Source organism: Lepidochelys kempii, chromosome 17 (genome assembly GCF_965140285.1).
Source record: "Lepidochelys kempii isolate rLepKem1 chromosome 17, rLepKem1.hap1, whole genome shotgun sequence".
NCBI lineage: Eukaryota > Metazoa > Chordata > Testudines > Cheloniidae > Lepidochelys > Lepidochelys kempii.
Window position 1 is genome coordinate 10,497,186 of NC_136396.1, and position 16,943 is coordinate 10,514,128.

General features: G+C 48.2%; 1 protein-coding gene across 1 annotated transcript in view; it reads right to left on the minus strand.

The window, feature by feature from the left end:
* Positions 1-922: 922 nt before the first annotated feature.
* CCDC92B (coiled-coil domain containing 92B) overlaps positions 923-16,943 on the minus strand; it is a 45,582-nt gene continuing 29,561 nt past the window's right edge. The window contains exon 4 of the mRNA XM_073315631.1: positions 923-2,080. Coding sequence (XP_073171732.1) covers positions 1,326-2,080 — 755 coding nt within the window. The 3' untranslated portion in view covers positions 923-1,325. The remainder of the gene's footprint in view (positions 2,081-16,943) is intronic.

A 16,943-nucleotide genomic window follows, 5' to 3' on the forward strand; every position in this document is an offset into this window, starting at 1 on the left:
TAGAAAGATGGGGCTCAAGCCCCGAAGAAGACAGATTTGTGGTTTCCTTATCACTTCCCTTCAGTATCACAGAAGAAATGAGTGGTTAGCTCTGCCACAAAATGTTTGCAATGTATGAGATCTCATCCTCAAGTAGCTCACTGCTAATTTGGTTACTTAGTCTTCTGAGCAGGACTTCAGTGGGGAACTATTGCATGCTTAGTAACTTAACTTAAAAACAAAATCCTGGTGTCTAAGCGGAGTAGTAACAGACAGTGATTACTAGGGAACTCTGCCTGGAATGTGGAGTAACTAAGACACATTTAGAAAACCTGCTGTAATAACATGCAAAACAAAAGTATTGGCCAAGGTTATAAAAAATGACTATTGACTTTGAGTGCCCACCTAGAGATAACTTAAATGGGCCTGGTTTTCAGATCAGCTTCTGAAAAATCAAACCCCTTTGAGATATCTCATGCTGGGCACCCCAAAAATAGAGGTGCCCAAAATCAATGGTCACGTTTCAAAATCTTGTCCATTCAGTTTTGCATAATTATTAAAAAGGAGGAATTTGGGTGAAAATATGAATTTCAACATTGTTGAGTGTCTATTTCAGACTTGACTGGCTTGGCCATACTGTTTCTGCAGATGATTTAAAAATCCTTCTTAGACTAAATTGACCGATTGTCATTCAACTGCCGACATTCTCCAGAACCTGGAATACCATATATATTAGACATTTTGGGCCAAATTCATCCCTGTCCCAACTCCAGTGATGTCATGAAGTTAGAACCAAAGATGAGTTTGGTGCATCCTGCCACGTTCACCATCAGTGCAATTCTGCCATTCCCCCCACCCCCGCCACCCTCCACCACTACCTATGCCAATGAAAATAAGAACAGTTTTACCTAGAAGGAACAATGATAACAATAACGGTAAGAGATTTTAGTCTCAGAAAGCTTAATTTTTATGAAAGGGAAGCTCTAGACAATTGTTAATAACCATTCCCTCCGTGCTCAAACCTTCTCTCCACGTTCCACATCTGTGCCCATCTTCTCTTGGAGTCAACTCCAGGACAACATTTCAAATGCCCTCAGCACTGCTTGCCCTCCCGCTCACCTGCCCCACCATCCCTTGGGATAAGACAGCCATTCCATGGTCATCCTAAATGGAGATATTAGACGAGTCAGATTGTTTCTAGCTCCTTGAGGGAATCCAAACTGAACAGTATTTTACTTCTTGATGGGATGGCGGGGAAGAAATCTTTGTAGGCCGCAGTCTCTTTTTTGGTATAGCCAAACTCATCTTCTGCATTTAGCAGCCACACTGTTCCACTTTCTCTGTTTTTACTCCAAGCCTTTTGAATTCCTGGGGCTGGATCCATGCTGTTTGCCTTTCTCACCCTTCGAGGGCTTGGGTTTGGCTGAAGGCCTGGTGCTAGTACCTTCTGCTTGCTCCTGGGAATGAAGACAGGAGGGTCTCTGCAGACTTGAGCCCCCAGCAGCACTGTCACTCGGATCAGCCCCTGCTCTGCTAAGGGCCTGGGCTTTGGGGTCAAATTTCTGCCGATGGGGAGCATGGTGCCTTTTAGTGTATAAAAAAAGTGCTGGGTCGGGCATGGGGTCTGCCTCTTCGAAGCTGCTCATCCTCTCCCTCAGGAAGGAATCCTTGATGACTCCCTTGCTACAGGAGCAGTCAGTCACCAGCCTCCGAACTTGAGACTTGTGGATTCGTTTTTTGGGCCTCGTCTCACTGGAAGGCTGCATAGGGAATGGTTTGTCCGGAGGCCTGTCGGAGGAGGGCTTGCCACCTTGCCGGGAGCCATGCAGTTTCTGTTTGGTGGCATGCAGCTGGAAGGAGAGATAAGCAGCAGCCTCCGTCTGCTTCTGCAGCTCCGTGTTAAGGATAGTCACCCGGTGGCTTCTTCTCTTCAGCTCCTCAAGGAATTTCCTCTCCTTGTTCCTGAGGTTGCATCTCAGTGCAGACACCAGGGTCTCCTTATGTCTGAGCTCCTTCCTCAGCTCCAGATTATCCTTCTCCTTCTCATGCAGCTGGGCTTCCATGATCTTGCACTTCTCCTCCAGTTCCCGATCAATGGCATCTAAGGAGAACAGGACAATAATCAGTGTTCAAAATGACATCATCAGTTTGCAGTGAAATGAATTTGAAGGGTGGGGAAGGATTGGACAGGATAGCTCAGGAGATATATGGAGCCCTTCAACTCCTCCTGTAGGCTGCATGCAAACTGAGGGACGTAAACAAAAATTATGCAGGAAGCTGAAATGCTGTCCCATTCCCCTAGTGCAAATGACTCTTTTAAAACCTCAGTTTCATGATTCTTTATTCCATATGTAAATAATTTTCAGTGATAAAAGTAAGGGGATGCTGAACTTGTGTGGAACATAGATAACTCTGGCACTGAAGTAATAACATGTCCCGTGAAACAAGCACTATGTCCCTGACCCCTAATTTAAATGTAATCTTGAGCCAAACACAGCATCCTTTTTCCACCACTACTGTTCTCACTTAAATGTATCATATACACAACTGAAGCCAGAACCTTCGGTCTGCTGATGGTATCTTATGAAGCAAGCCTGCTTGATATGCTGAATACAGTGATATTTTACGAACGGGAGACATTATTCTTTGGCTGTACAAGTTTAATCCTGCGCTTGTGTGTTCTCAGCGCTGACCTTGGAGCAGAGCCCTGCAATGGAGTTTATGGGTCAGGAGAAAAAGAGAAAAAAAAATGCTGAAAAACCATCAGCTAAACTTATTCGAAGGTGTCATTGACCTTTTTCCAGATACTACACAACCTGATTAGAGGGAATGGAGGATGTTAATCCAGGATTAGAGAGGAGCTAGGAGCATGGTCGACTGATAACCTAAGGAGGGAAAAAAATATAAGTAAAAAACCCTCGGCTGTACAGAAATTATGTGCATTTTTTTGCTTTGCTGAAGGGACTGGACCTTTGTACCCAGAGAGATCTGGAGAAACAGCTCTCCATGTCACTATACACCTTCATGCTTCAAAGTTCAAGCCAACTACTAGCTGCTGTTAGGAAGGCTCTTCCTCTCTGGGCAGGTTATTCCATCATTGTCCATTACTGAGATTCCTGCACCTTCCTTTGAAGCATCTGGTTCTGGGCACCATCAGAAACGAGGCACCCTGACTAGCTGGACCATTGGTCTGATCCTCTATGGAAATTCCTATGGTTCTATTAACTGTTCACTGACATGTTGTTTGGTAGTTGTTGTTCTGGGGCTTTTTTTTTTTTTTTTTTTTTGCATTCATGGTTATTTCCCATTATCTCTGAAGGAACTAAAGATTCCCCTCTATCCTCTTATTATTGGGGCTGGGATTTTCAAGAGAGTCTAAGAGATCTAGAAACCTAACGCTAAATAGATTTTGGTGCCTAACTCCATAGGTTCCCCTGAAAATCCCAGCCTGGGTGAACAGGGCTGCTTTCGACACACAGGCAGACCCTCATGGAACAGTCTTATTTTTGTTCTGTTTTGTCTTAAGCATCAGCCTTGCAACGTATCAGGCTGGCTCTCCGTTCTCCTACCCTCATTTTAGGCCAGTGAGTCCAGTGAAACTGATGATGTTGCTTGGCTGTGTACGTGGCGCTTTTGACACCAAAGAAGAGGAAGTCAGATTGTCACCGATCAAGATTCATAAAAAGGGCAGGATATTAAAGAAGAGAGGGAGAGAGATCTTTGTAATAAAAAAATCTAAGAACCAACACACAGCAGTTACTAAAAAATGTTAATGGCGTCTGCCAGTTGTCAGGCTGTAAACATGTTCACAATCTCTAGCAGATGTAATGACATAATGTTCCTTTGTCTCAACTCGCCCTCAGTTACAGTAATGATGGAGGGGCGGGGGAAGAGCGATGGAGTATAAACACAGATCATGAGCCAGTTTCTGCTCCTGAGGGTTGGACGGGTACAATGGAAGGCAGAAATTAACCCACCCTTTGCAAACTCAGAGCCCTGATATTTTAAGGTTCTCCCAGTACCCTTCTGAGCAGTGAACATTTGCCATGGAAGCTGTTAGCAATGTTGAATAATATCATTAGTAATTCGGTACCAGCACAAGGATTCTTTTTCTTGGCAGTTCTAGTCACAACATGAAAGGCCCTGTATCATTTTTCAAAGCACAAGCAGGAGGGGTGATAATCTGCTCCAGGGCTGATCTGAGTGAACACTGTAGGGAGAATTCTCCGCATGTTTGACATTGGCTCTGCAGGTTTTTCACTGGCACTTTGCACTTGTGACAAGTTCCAGGGAAACACCAGGCAGAATCCAGGTCTCTCCTTTCTCACCTCTACCCTCAAACAGGACTCCAGCAAGGCCCCAGATTACTGTAGAATCCAGACGTCCTCAAAGCAGAGGCTGCTCTGAGGTTCACACCCAAAATTTGACTCCTAAACCCATTTCACATCCACTCCGACTGGCTGCCTTCCAGTGAATTTGCCACACCTATGTCAGCTCCTTTATTGATTCAAGCCAAACAGATTTACCAGTAGGGTGCGGCTTGTTCTCTCGAGCATGCAGAGAAAAGAATATGCAGCCTCAAACCTACCGTCCTCCTGAATGACGAGGCAATAGCCAGGAATACCATTTCCAAAACCGGAGTGGGGCAAGGGATAAAAGGTGGTTTAAGGCAGGATTATGATATAAGGCAGGACCTGCATAAACTTACTTTTGCAGCTTACTACATTTGAGGATATAGAAGGAATCAATTCCCATTCCCTGTTTCCCGGTATAAATGATCCAGCTCCATAAATGGGCTATTCGCTGGAAAGGCATTGGACTAGGCTTTCAGAGACCTTGGCTCTTCTGTATGACCTTGGACCCTGGTTCACCTTTTGTCTGGCTTGTCTCTTTAGATTGTAAGAAGTTTAGGGCAAGGTCTGTCTTTTCCTATGTGTTATCTAGCACCTGGCACAATAAACCTGTTTGCTTGGGGCCTCTAAGTGCTACCATAATACAAATAATAACTAGGATCCAGTCCCTAGGGTTAGAGGGGGTGAGAAATCAGTACGTACAGTGCACTGCTGGCTGGAACAGCCTGCGGGCCTGGCCCTAGGGAGGGGGGAGGGCTGTGCCTACATATTGGTGCCCCCACGGTAGCCTAAGTGGCTAACGCAGGAGTGGAGGCAATAAAATAAATAGGAAAGCACGTGGCAGGGGTAAGAGGAGCAGCAGCAGCCTCCTGGGGAGGGGAATGGGAAGAGGGGTCTAAAAAACCGATGCCTGCACCTAGGGCCCTAGGTGATTTTCTCACTTTCTCCACAAACGTATCAGGCTGGCTCTGGTGGGCCGGCAGCTCTATGTGAGAGGATGGTCAAGCACTCGGGGTGGGGGAACAAGTCCATCCAGGGGATGCTGGGCTGGGAGGAAGAGTCTTCCTAGGAGAGGGGAACGGAGAAAGTTTTGGTGGGTCTGGACCCCTAGTGAGCCTTAGCATTGGAAGAGAAGATTGTCTAATAGTCAGAGCAGAGGACTGAGACTATGGAGACCTGGGTCTGTTGCTGGCTGTAATAGCGGCAAGTCACCTGGCTTTTCCATGCCCCAGTTCTTAGCACTCTCATGCCTTTAATCCACCTCTGTATCCTTCTGACCCCAGCTTCACCCTGCCTTGGCCGTCTGTTCTTCATTTTGCTGGCTTTGCTCGGTGAAATCCCTTTTGCTGCCACCTGGCTTTCCCCCCGGGAGAGCTGGTATTCTGTAACCTAGCCTGTGATCATTCTGGGAAGGAAGCAGATGCAGCCCTTTGCCATATCCCCCAGCATTTCAAGTGGCTAAAGTGGAAAGCCATTGGGCACTGCAAATCCCTGTTGAGCCATCCTCACTGCAGCTGCGGGCCCCGCTGAGTCCATGCCAGGCTTGGGCCCCGCCGAGTCCATGCCAGGCTCAGCCCCCGCTTTCCAGCCCAGCCCACCCCAGGGTAGCATCCGTCCCCATCTCTGAGCTCCCCTGAAGCCACGGAGCACACCCAGGGGCAGCTGGAGCCATTGCCCTCCCTAACTCTGCCCCTGCCTATGGTACGCACCGTGCAGAACCTGGGTACCACTGAATGGCACAGGGCTTGAGGGTCAAAGCAGGATGGTCCCACAAAGCCCGGGAGTATTGGGAGGTGTCCCTCACTCTCCTTTGCCCCCACCCTTGCATTAGGCACAATCAAATCATTGCACAATATCTTTATTAAGGATGGTGAGAACGGCCATGGAGCTGCAAACCCACCACACAAACACACAACAGACTCTCACACTCGTCTGTATTCCTATGAAAGATCAACATAAATAGCCACTGTGGCGTGCAGAGATTTACTGAACTAGCCCATTCTCCTTCGGAGTCTCTCCCCTAGTGTCCCGTCCAGTCAAGGTCTGATTGCTGCTATGGCGTGCGCCAAGCACCGGACAGGAGAACCCGCCCTGAAGTGAGCGGATCCCTCAGCATGACAAGCATCTGCTGAGCACCATGGCGTGCTGGGTGTTCCGCGTGTTGTCAGCATTTCTCTCTGTGCCTGTTTGCTCACTGCACAGTCACCCCTGGTTAATAATGCGTAGCCTGTTTGCCTTCTTTCGGTTCCTGTCAGCAACTGACTGCCAGAGCCTTGAAGTGCTGACAGGACTTTTAAAACAGAGATGCTGGAGGTAGCAGCCAGCTTCTCAGTGGCTCCCACCCCAATATTCCCTTCCCACACTTTGTCCTGATGACTGACGGCTTCGCTGCTCGGCCTTCTGTGAGTCATGTCAGAGCTGCCCAAAAAACAGAGCCTGGCTTTACAGGCAGAATGTGAAAGTCTGTGAAGCATGTGGTCTAGCAGACTCAGCCCGCCTCAGTGCCAGGCGCACAGTACTCAAGAGAATAATCAGCGGTTCTCTAATTTCATTGCACTGCGGCCCCCTTCTGACAACAAAAATCACCTCATGACCCCATGAAGGGGGACTGAAGCCTGAGCTCACCTGAGCCTCGCCACCCTGGGTAGGGGATTTAAAGCCCAAGCCCGAGGCAAGGAACCTGTAACCTGAGCCCTGCCACCCAGGGCTGAAGTTCTCGGGCTTTGGCCCCAGGCCCCAGCAAGTCTAATGCCAGCCCTGGCAACCCCATTAAAACGGGATCATGACCCACTTTGGGGTCCCAACCCACACTTTGAGAACTGCTATGATAGTTAGATCTGACCCCTTTTGTGGCTATGGCCTCATCCCCTTGTCTTCTCTGTGTTTCATTTTCCTACCTCCATGGGTGGGGACAATAACATATGGTGTACTGAAAACTGGTAAAATTAAAAGCTATTCCTGGTCCTGCGTGCAGGCTAGAGGGCTCTGTAGGGAAGTGTGTGATCTGGCTCCTCAGCACAGCAGTCAGTCTGCAGAGAGCAGCCTAGAGCAAGGTGGGGTTAGTTATGGTGCATTGCCCTCGGGATCAGCCTGCTTTCTCTCTCTCTCTGCTTTTAGTTTTTGTGTGCTAAATTTCTGGATATTAAGAAATAAAGTAGCATAACGTTGCAACCTTCCAGCAAGAGTATTTTATATTTTTATCTAATTGCTCTGTGTGTATGCCATGGTTATAACATGACACTTACTCATCCAGCTCACAGAGGTGTGGTGATGAAGCTTCATTAGTTAATGTCTGTAAAGCAATTTGGATAATACTTTACATTTCTATAATCCCTTCTGCCTGGTGATCTCAGAGGGTTTTAAAACATTAATGAAATGATGCCTCATAGCACCCCACTGAGGCAGGGAAATGATCACTACTTTACAGATGAGGAAGCTGAGGGACAGAGAGATGAAGCGTTTGCCCAAGGTCATCACGAAGTTTGTGGTGGAACCAAGAATGTCTCAGAAGTGAGCTGTAGCTCACGAAAGCTTATGCTCAAATAAATTGGTTAGTCTCTAAGGTGCCACAAGTCCTCCTTTTCTTTTTGCGGATATGGACTAACACAGCTGCTACTCTGAAATCAGTTCTTTTGACACACACCTAGCCACAGGACCATCTTTCCTTTGCAAAAGCAAAACACGATGTAAGTGAGAAGTATGACCATTTTTATTGTGTATGCGTAAGTCCATTGTTAGGAAAAGATCTTACTTCTACCCTTAGCATCACCTCAGAATACAAGAAAGGTAAGAGAGATTCAAAGACATGAGTGCTCTTATACAGTGTGGGTACAACCTGGAAGGTTCAGAATTGTGATTTGATTTGGACAGGAATCCTGAAGTGCATATGGTCACATGAACCTCTGAATGCTACAAAACTGGGAGGGAAAGTTCCTAAGAACAAGCTGTCTTGTGAGTTATCCTGTCATTTACTGCTTCTGGTTGGTTCAGAAATTTCAACTCTTTTGCGGCAGGTGAGAACCTGACACGGGGAGAAAAACTGAATTACAATGATTAAGGGAGAGGTTGTCAAAAGAGCTCCTCTCTTGAATGGAGTAAGAGCCTAATCATGATGGTAAATGATGTAGAAAATGGTGTGTCCATTCAGCACCATGAAACATTACAGCAGAAAATAAATGATCCAAACTCTCCCAGTGTTTTGGGGCATATGGAGCTGCAGTTTCAGTTATGGGTCATTTCAGATACTGGCAGTCACTCATGCTTTAAATGTTAAGGTAGCCCCACCATTCCAAATATCAATCAAGCCTTGTAGCTTAAAATGTTCTGTTCTTTCCCGCCTATGAATTTGTTGCTCATGAAACTAACTCAAGCCAGGCATAAGTGCAAACTGTTGCCGGGCAAACCTCCACCCCCCAGCTCTACCGGTGTAACTTGCTCTTGACCGAAAAGACCCCACTGTTCCAATGCTAGACCTCTCTCAAACAGGGATTGTGAATCACATGGTGGTTTAGAACACCCCACCTATTTTCACATGGGGTTTGACCAGGATTTGACCCAGGGTCTCTAGAGGGGAAAGGTGAGTGTATTAGCCCCCAAGTGCATCAGCCAGCCCTGGACAGAATTATCACATGACTGTTTTCTTTACAGCACCAAACAGTCTTTTTACTAGTTCCCTACTTGACAGAGGCAGCATTAAGGGAAGACTTGCTAATTAGCAATTGTCTACACTATCGTGTATTCACTGTGGGAGCTATGAAACAAGCACAGTTTGAACTATCACTAATAATAGCAACGATGCAGTATTCACCTCCTTTCCCACCAGGAGCAGCTGCATCAGTGCAGGGGGAGGTCGCTCTGTATGCCTTTCAGGGGAAGGTTGCTCTGTATGACGGCTGCCAGTGGTGGCTTCCCAGGAGGTGTGCTAAATCAGTGCATCTCCTGGGTGTTCAGACCCTGCCCGCTCCCTGTCTGGTTTGCCCATTTTATAGGTTGTTCTGACTGTCTCTAGGCCATGAGGGGTGGTAGGGCATGTAGCCTCTGCTACTATGCCTCTCCCCACATCTAGGCAAACTTTCTGCCACTGCGGTTCTGCTTTCAAATCATAGAGCAACGAAGGGAATGAATTTGGCCAAGTCTATATAAAGAGAGCAACCATCTGCTACTTAAAAGCAGCCACTTCTGGGGTGAAACTCAGCAGCGCTTGTACATGCAGTAATTGTGGACACAGTGTTCGCACACAGCAGTGCATATGGGTGTTTTTGTGGCCCCAAAAGGTCCAACATTCAGTGTTATATTTGCTGCAAAAGACTATAGCCGTGCTAATGGAAGTCACAGTTTTGGAAACCTGAAACGAAAAGGAAAAGAAACAAGAAGCAGCCTGCATGACCTTCACCCTCTCTCCCTAACTGCAAACTCAGCATCAATAAAATGTACGATCCTGAGATGGAACAGGTCTGCCCGAGGCACACGGCCACACAGAATTGTCCCATACCTGACAGAGAAAAATAGCCTGTATGAAGTTTTTTGTAGGCATGGTAATAACTCATTATGGAGCCCGGTGACGTTTTCCTTGCTCAGCAATGCTGCAGCTGGCTTTTGCAAATGGTCACATACAGCAGGGTTTATTCAGGGAGATTTTACTTTTTCGATAATGGGCTTCTGTTGAAAGGGGAGCTTGCTAACACAGGTACTTTGTAATAGGATACAGAATACATGGGGAGTGATCCTCAGCTAGCACCATTCTATCTGGCCTTTGCATCTACATCATCAGCTCAAGTCTCCTCGTGGGTCTGAATCTGATGGCTTCCTACACTGTCAGGCATCACGTAAGGCTTGAACCAGTCTCTGCCATCTCTGTCTACCACACTGTTTGCCAGAATGGCTACCTTTGTGTTTCTATAACTTAACTTGTTTACAAGGATACGTTGTTGGCCTATTGCTCAACCCCCCAACCTGGAGGTTCAGAGAACTGCTTTTCATCTGGTGCCTACCCTTTGGCCTGGCCCTACCAGGGGTCAAAACTCCCACTGGCATATTTCTCATGGTCATTGCCTTCTCACTGCTTCAAGGGGTTGCGCCCAGGGAAGGCCACTCAGGTCAGAGGCAATCAAAATTGTTCCCACCTTTTAGCCTAGGCGAGATAAGGCCTATCCTATCCTAGGCCTGCTGGTTCCTTTCTTTAGATTTGGATGGCTTTCAGTCTATTGTCTAAACATGACAGACAGGCGCAGATCTAAGGGTGGTCGCCATGCACAAATATCTGAAGGAAGGAAACCCCAACGAAGGAGAAGGCGGTACAAAGAAGGGTGACTAGGAGTGATGGGAAAGAGAGGACCATTTAGGCTGAATAGTGTGATGCTGTCTCCAACACTGAAAATCTATCAACCTGTGGAATAGTCTTCACAAGTACGATGGTGGAAGCCTCTTTGCTATAGACGTTTAAAACGTGGCTGGGCAAAGCATTAGGTAATATACTTTGAGGAATAGCCCTGAGGGGTAGGTTGGTTGGTGGGTCTGTCTGTCTCCATCCAGATACACATAATACAAACAGAAAAGGAGTACTTGTGGCACCTTAGAGACTAACCAATTTATTTGAGCATGAGCTTTCGTGAGCTACAGCTCAGAAGTGAGCTGTAGCTCACGAAAGCTCATGCTCAAATAAATTGGTTAGTCTCTAAGGTGCCACAAGTACTCCTTTTCTTTTTGCGAATACAGACTAACACGGCTGTTCCTCTGAAACCTGTCATAATACAAACACTTAGTGAGAGACAGTGATTCCCCGAAGAGTCTAAATCAGTGGTCTCCAACCTTTTTACACCCAAGATCACTTTTTGAATTTAAGGGCAACCCAGGATCTACCCCACCCCTTCCCCAAGGCCCTGCCCCTTCCCCAAAGCCCCACCCCACTCACTCCATCCTCCCCCCCACCCGCATTGCTCACTCTCCCCCATGCTCACTCACTTTCACCAGGGGTTTGGGGTTTGGGAGGGGGTGTGGGCTCTGGGCTGGGGCCGAGGGGTTCGCAATGTGAGAGGGAGCTCTGGGCTGAGCCTGGGGCAGGGGATTGGGGTGCAGGAGGGGGTGAGGGGTGCAAGCTCTGGGAGGGAGTTTGGGTAGAGTAGGGGGCTCCAGGCTGGGGCAGAGTGTTGGGGTGCAGGAGGGGGTATGGGGTGCTGGCTGTGGGAGGGGCATCAGGTCTGGGTCTTGGGGTGCAGAGGGGGTTCGGGGTGCAGGAGGGTGGACGGGATGCTGGCTCCGGGAGGGGGCTCAGGGCTGGGGGTTGGGGTCCAGGAGGAGGTCTGGGGTGCTGGCTCTGGGACGGGGCTCAGGGCTGGGGGTGGGGGTGCAGAGCGGGTTCGGGGTGCGGGAGGGGGTATGTGATGCTGGCTCCGGGAGGGGGCTCAGGGTTGGGGGTTGGGGTGTGGCACTTGCCTCCAGTGGCTCCCGGTCTGCAGTGGAGTGTGGCTGCCGCTAAGGCAGGCTCCCTGCCTACCCCGGCGCCACAAGGCTCCCGGAAGGGGCCAACGCGCCCCTGCAGCCTCCGGGGCACGTGGCTCCGCGCGCAGCCCTCTCTACCAGCACCGCCCCCGCAGCTCCCATTGGCCACGGCTCCCCGTTCCCGGCCAATGGGAGCTGCGGGGGCAATGCTTGCAGGCAGGAGCAGCGTGCAGCCTCACTGCACCGCCGGACATCGCAATCGACTAGGAGATCCTCTAGGATCGATTGCGATCGACCGGTTGGTGACCACTGGTCTAAACAGACAAGACAGACAAAGGGTTGGAGGAAGGAAGTATAGCTCTTTGGGGGAAGGGACCATCTTTTTGTTCTGTGGTTGTACCATGCCTAGCACAATGGGGCCCTGGCCCATGTCTGGAGCTCCTAGGTGCTACCACAATACAAATAATAGTACTTTATAATTCATAATAATTATGATTATCCCCATTTTACTGATGGGAAACAGACACAGGAAGGCCTCAGGCTAGATTCTATGCTGTACCTCTCAGGGTACACTGCCCAGGAGGCCCTGCCCAAGAGGAGTGACGGCAAAGGTGCCCTAATTTATAACAGGATGCCCTGCAGCCCAGAATAGCTGTACTGCCAAGGACTCCAACCACTCCCCGTCCCTGGCAGGCCTGGACCGTGGCAACATGTGAGACAAAGCCTGAGTGTCCACCTGCCCCGCCTCTCAGTTGCTAACCCTCCCTGATCCCTAGCTGATTTCACTGCAAGCCCCAAAAAGCAACCACTCTCTTGTGAAACTGGCCAGTTGTCGAAGGGCTACCTCTCAGTCTGTGCTGGTAAATATGCACGGGCTTGTTTAAGTCGTTCATAATCAATATCCACCTTTTACGATTTGCTTTATGGCCTCCTCTCTTAAGTGTCTGCTGTGGAGAAAAATACTTTATAATGAGATATTAAGGGAGGTGGTTGCATCTGGTAATTATTACATAAATGGCATTTGAAGAGCAATTATTTGATGGCATCTTAATTTAGGTTGTTGCCCCATAAATATAGTGAGCAGCACTATATTTGCTGCTCACAAGCAGCTGAAGTGCTGGATGCGAGGAAGAGCTGTGTGGGTGGTACTCATGGAAATTAGGTACCCCATGCGGGCACACTCGATGAGTCAGCCACCGATCGCACCTATGACGCAGCAAAACAGATCTGACGATGTACATTTGCATCCAAGAATCCTGTGGAGGCAGCAGCCCAGTCTGACAGCTCCTGTCTGCCTCATGTCAAGTATTTGAGCGCTACGGAGCCGTTTGGGTGTGATGTGGAAGCTACGTCAGTCTTCCTTTGCAAGAAGGACATGTGTAATCCGCTTAGTCTGGGCTGCGCTGGCAGTCAAATGCCAGCTACTGATGGGAGTGGCTGGCTCGGTTTAGCAGCTTTGTTCCTCCCACCGGGAGACTGAAACTTGGGAGAAGGGGTCAGGAGAGGAAAGGGGCTGGGTTTACGACTTCCAGGAGCAACAGTCCTGGTGACGATGAAAGGCCTTTAAATTCTGCAGTGAAGAGGCAAGGAGCATTAGCATTCTGGAAACGCAAAGCAGGGGGTGGGGCTTGCACCCAACCCGCTGAATCCTCACCCTCCACTCAGCAAACTTGGGAACGTTCAGATCTGCAGCTAAACTTTGCAAACTGCCTGATTTCCCTGGATATGGACTCCCTCTACTGAGGACGATGGGAGCTCAGAGCCCTCAGCACCTTGCAAAAGCCTATCATATGTGCATATCAGCACCTCCTAATGTTTATGGCCATCTGTACTGTTTTCCAGAGGTGCTGAGCAAACCCAACACCTATTGGAACTCAGTCCCCTTCAGGAATCAGGCCCCGAGCTCTCATGTGTGTCAGCCAGCAACCGCCTGCCTTCTGTTCAGTTTTGTGGGCTCTCATTCGCTGAGAACTGTAGGTTGCTTCAAAGCCCTGTACTGCGGCATGTTTGCTTTTTCTCACAGCAGCAAGCACCCAAGGGGGGTTGGAACTGCCCAGGCACTGTAGAGGGTTGGAACGAATAGCAATGGACAGGAGTGGGACAACCGAGTCCAGCAGAGTAGCTCATCACTAAGAGGCAGAGGAAGTGGCAGACCTCTTAAGGTTAGCAGGACTAGGCGCCACTGGGGACTATACCTGAATCTGCATCCACACGGGGCTTAGGCAGTCCCTACCTTTCTGAGAACAGAGAGTAACAATGCAGCCACAGGTCTCAAAGCGCTTCCCCCAGGGTGGACCAAGTTTCATTATCCCCATTTATAAAACGCAGCTCAGGGTGGTCAAGTGATTTGCCCCAGTTCACCCAGCGGGTCAAATCTGGGAGCAGAACCCTGCTCCCAGGACTTCCAGCCCTGTGCTCCATGCACTGGGAAAAGCATGGTTCTCGCAGGGCCACTACTGCTGGCACGGGCTGTTTGAATAGGGGCTCCCCAGCTAACTCGCTTTGCCTTGCTGCCCAGCCCCGCACAACGCCGTGTGGTTAACTGGACATAGCCACATAGTGCCCCCTGCTGGTCAGATGGTGTCTGAGACCTAGGCAGCCTCCCTGGCCAGTTGCACCTCTCATCGAGCAGATGTCAAGTAGGGTGACCAGATGTCCCGATTTTATAGGGACAGTCCCGATTTTTGGGTCTTTTTCTTATATAGGCTTCTATTACCCCCCAACCCCTGTCCGATTTTTCACATTTGCTGTCTAGTCACCCTAATGTCAAGAGAGCTGCTATTCAAAAGGAGGAGAAAGGAGTCAGAAAGGGGGAGGGATGGAGGACAAAAAGATAAGGACAAATATATATTGAAAGTCTTTCCTTTTTGTGGGATTCAAGAGTCTGAAATCAGACCTTTGCCATTCTTTATACTGTAGAAAAATACAGCTATCACAGGACTCTTTGTGTGTGCTTCTAATGGGCACGAGGTCTTTCCTTCTTTCTTTCTTATCTTGTTTTTATCGTATCTATCTTTCTGCCTATCTGGGCTGGCTGCCTGCCTGTGTTTCTTGTGTCATACATGCAATCTGCCTGCCTGCCTGCCTATCACACTTCACCCTGATATCTCCTCTCTGGCAGGTCACATTGTGCTGCCTGGTGTTTTATGAAGGGTAGACAGAGAAAAACCCAAGGGAGGTAACTGTCCTGAATGTGCAGGGGAGACCTTTGGAGACAACAGTGGAGTTTGGACTCTGTGACCCATACAGTCCTTGGCCTTTTCGTTGACCCTGCCAACCAGGGGACCAATTAGGGATCGCTGCAGTGGGGGTTTGTAGTGGATTTGAATTGGACCAAGACCTAACAATCTCATTTCACACAGACCACTCAACAGACACCAGACTAACTTTCTGGTCCCTTCTGGCCTAGGGTGCATTCAGACCAGCAACCCACATTCTGGAATCTGCAGTCCCTCACCATCCCCCCACATCAGCCTGGAAGGGATTCTGCTGCACAATCCCAGTGGCAGAAGAAATTATTCAAGCTTTAGACAGAGCTTGGGTCCAATTCTCAGCACTTCTGCATTTCTGTAGAGACATTCAGCATAGCTCCTTGTCAATATTAACTTGTAGAAGGCAAATATCGTTACATGTATTTTACTCAGCGGTAAACAGACATATAGAAGGATTAAAGGCCCAATCCTGGACCAGTGAAATCAATAGGAGCTTGGGCATCGAATTTCAGGGGGAGACGGATCAGGCTCTAAGGCTAGAATTTTCACAAGAGCTCAGCACACTGGAAATACATTAGGTGCTGCTAAGGTCTTTTGCAAATCTGGGGAAAAGTTGCACAGTGTAAACTGTGGACGCTAGACACTTTTGAAAATCTGGCCCTTACTTAGGTGCCCAGATGGAAGATGAGGTCGTATGAAAATCTGCCTTCAATTGTGGGTGCTGAGCACTTGAAAATCTGACCCTGAGCTCTTTTGAAAATTTGTCTCCACACGACTTTCCCCACCTAGAGTAGTAAGTCTGTAGTAGACCTAAAACTGGGAACAGAAACCAGGAGTCCTTCCTAGTGCCCCGTCCACTGTTCTGATCACTGGAAAGCACTTCCTATAATTATTTTGTGTATAATCCCAGGTCTGATCCACAGAAGCTGTCACTCGCCGACCCCTCCCTAGCCTTTTTCACATCAGAGCCCTCGTCAGGAAGAGAGAGGCGTGTGGCTTCATTAGTCAGGTGATATAGACAGTCATCCCTGTTATTTCAGAAATACATTTTTAATGGCAGATTTTTGAAAAACCTGCTTCTCCATCTTTGCTGCTATTGGTCACAACAGTCCGTGATAATGTCCGCCTTCGAATGGAGACCTGGAAGGGTTCTTGTCAGAGCCCTTGGGCAAGGGACAAAGCCGTTCCAACTCCACCTGTACACATAATCTGTTGCATATACTGCAGTTTGGAACAGTAATTGTGCCAAATCAATAGAACTGCAACCCTCAGTGGGACAGGATAGCGCAAGGGAATGGTAATGTGCTATGAAACCCTTCCTGGATAGCTTAGAAGCTCAGCTTCAGCCTAGGTGGGTAGTGACTGGAGGTGGTTGACGTTTTTCACACAAAAGGATTTTTTTGTTGGAAAATGGCCTGTTTGGGGAAATGGTCTTGAAATGTTCTGTTTTTCCAGAAATTTTTCATTATATTGTTTTTTGACGTTTTTATCAGAATTTTTTGCACTCAATGTGATTTTCAGGAAAGGATTTTGGTGTTTGAGCACTAAGGAGTCATTCAGGTGTGATATGGGAGTTCTGTCCTTGTTCCCTTGCAAGGAGGATGTGTGTAAAATAGTTTAAAATGTTCACCGAATATGTTGCGAAAATGGATCTGTTTTGAACAGAAATAGAAGCAACCTTGGCATTTGGAAAGGGTTAGCAAAATTGTTTTCCTGTTTTTTGACCAGCTTTAATCAGGACTGAAAGTTATTGATGTCTGATGAGTGGTTGGTGGCCTGCATGGGTTTGATAATCTTAGATCACTTCCATATGGACAGGGGTCTAGGTTACAAAATCATCCTCCCAAACAGGAGCAGTTAGCTGTCTCAGCAGTGAAGCCAAATGAACGTATGACTAGATAAATCATATACGCCTGCAACATTTTGAGGATCTGGATCTACAGCCCTGATCCAATAGCTCCAA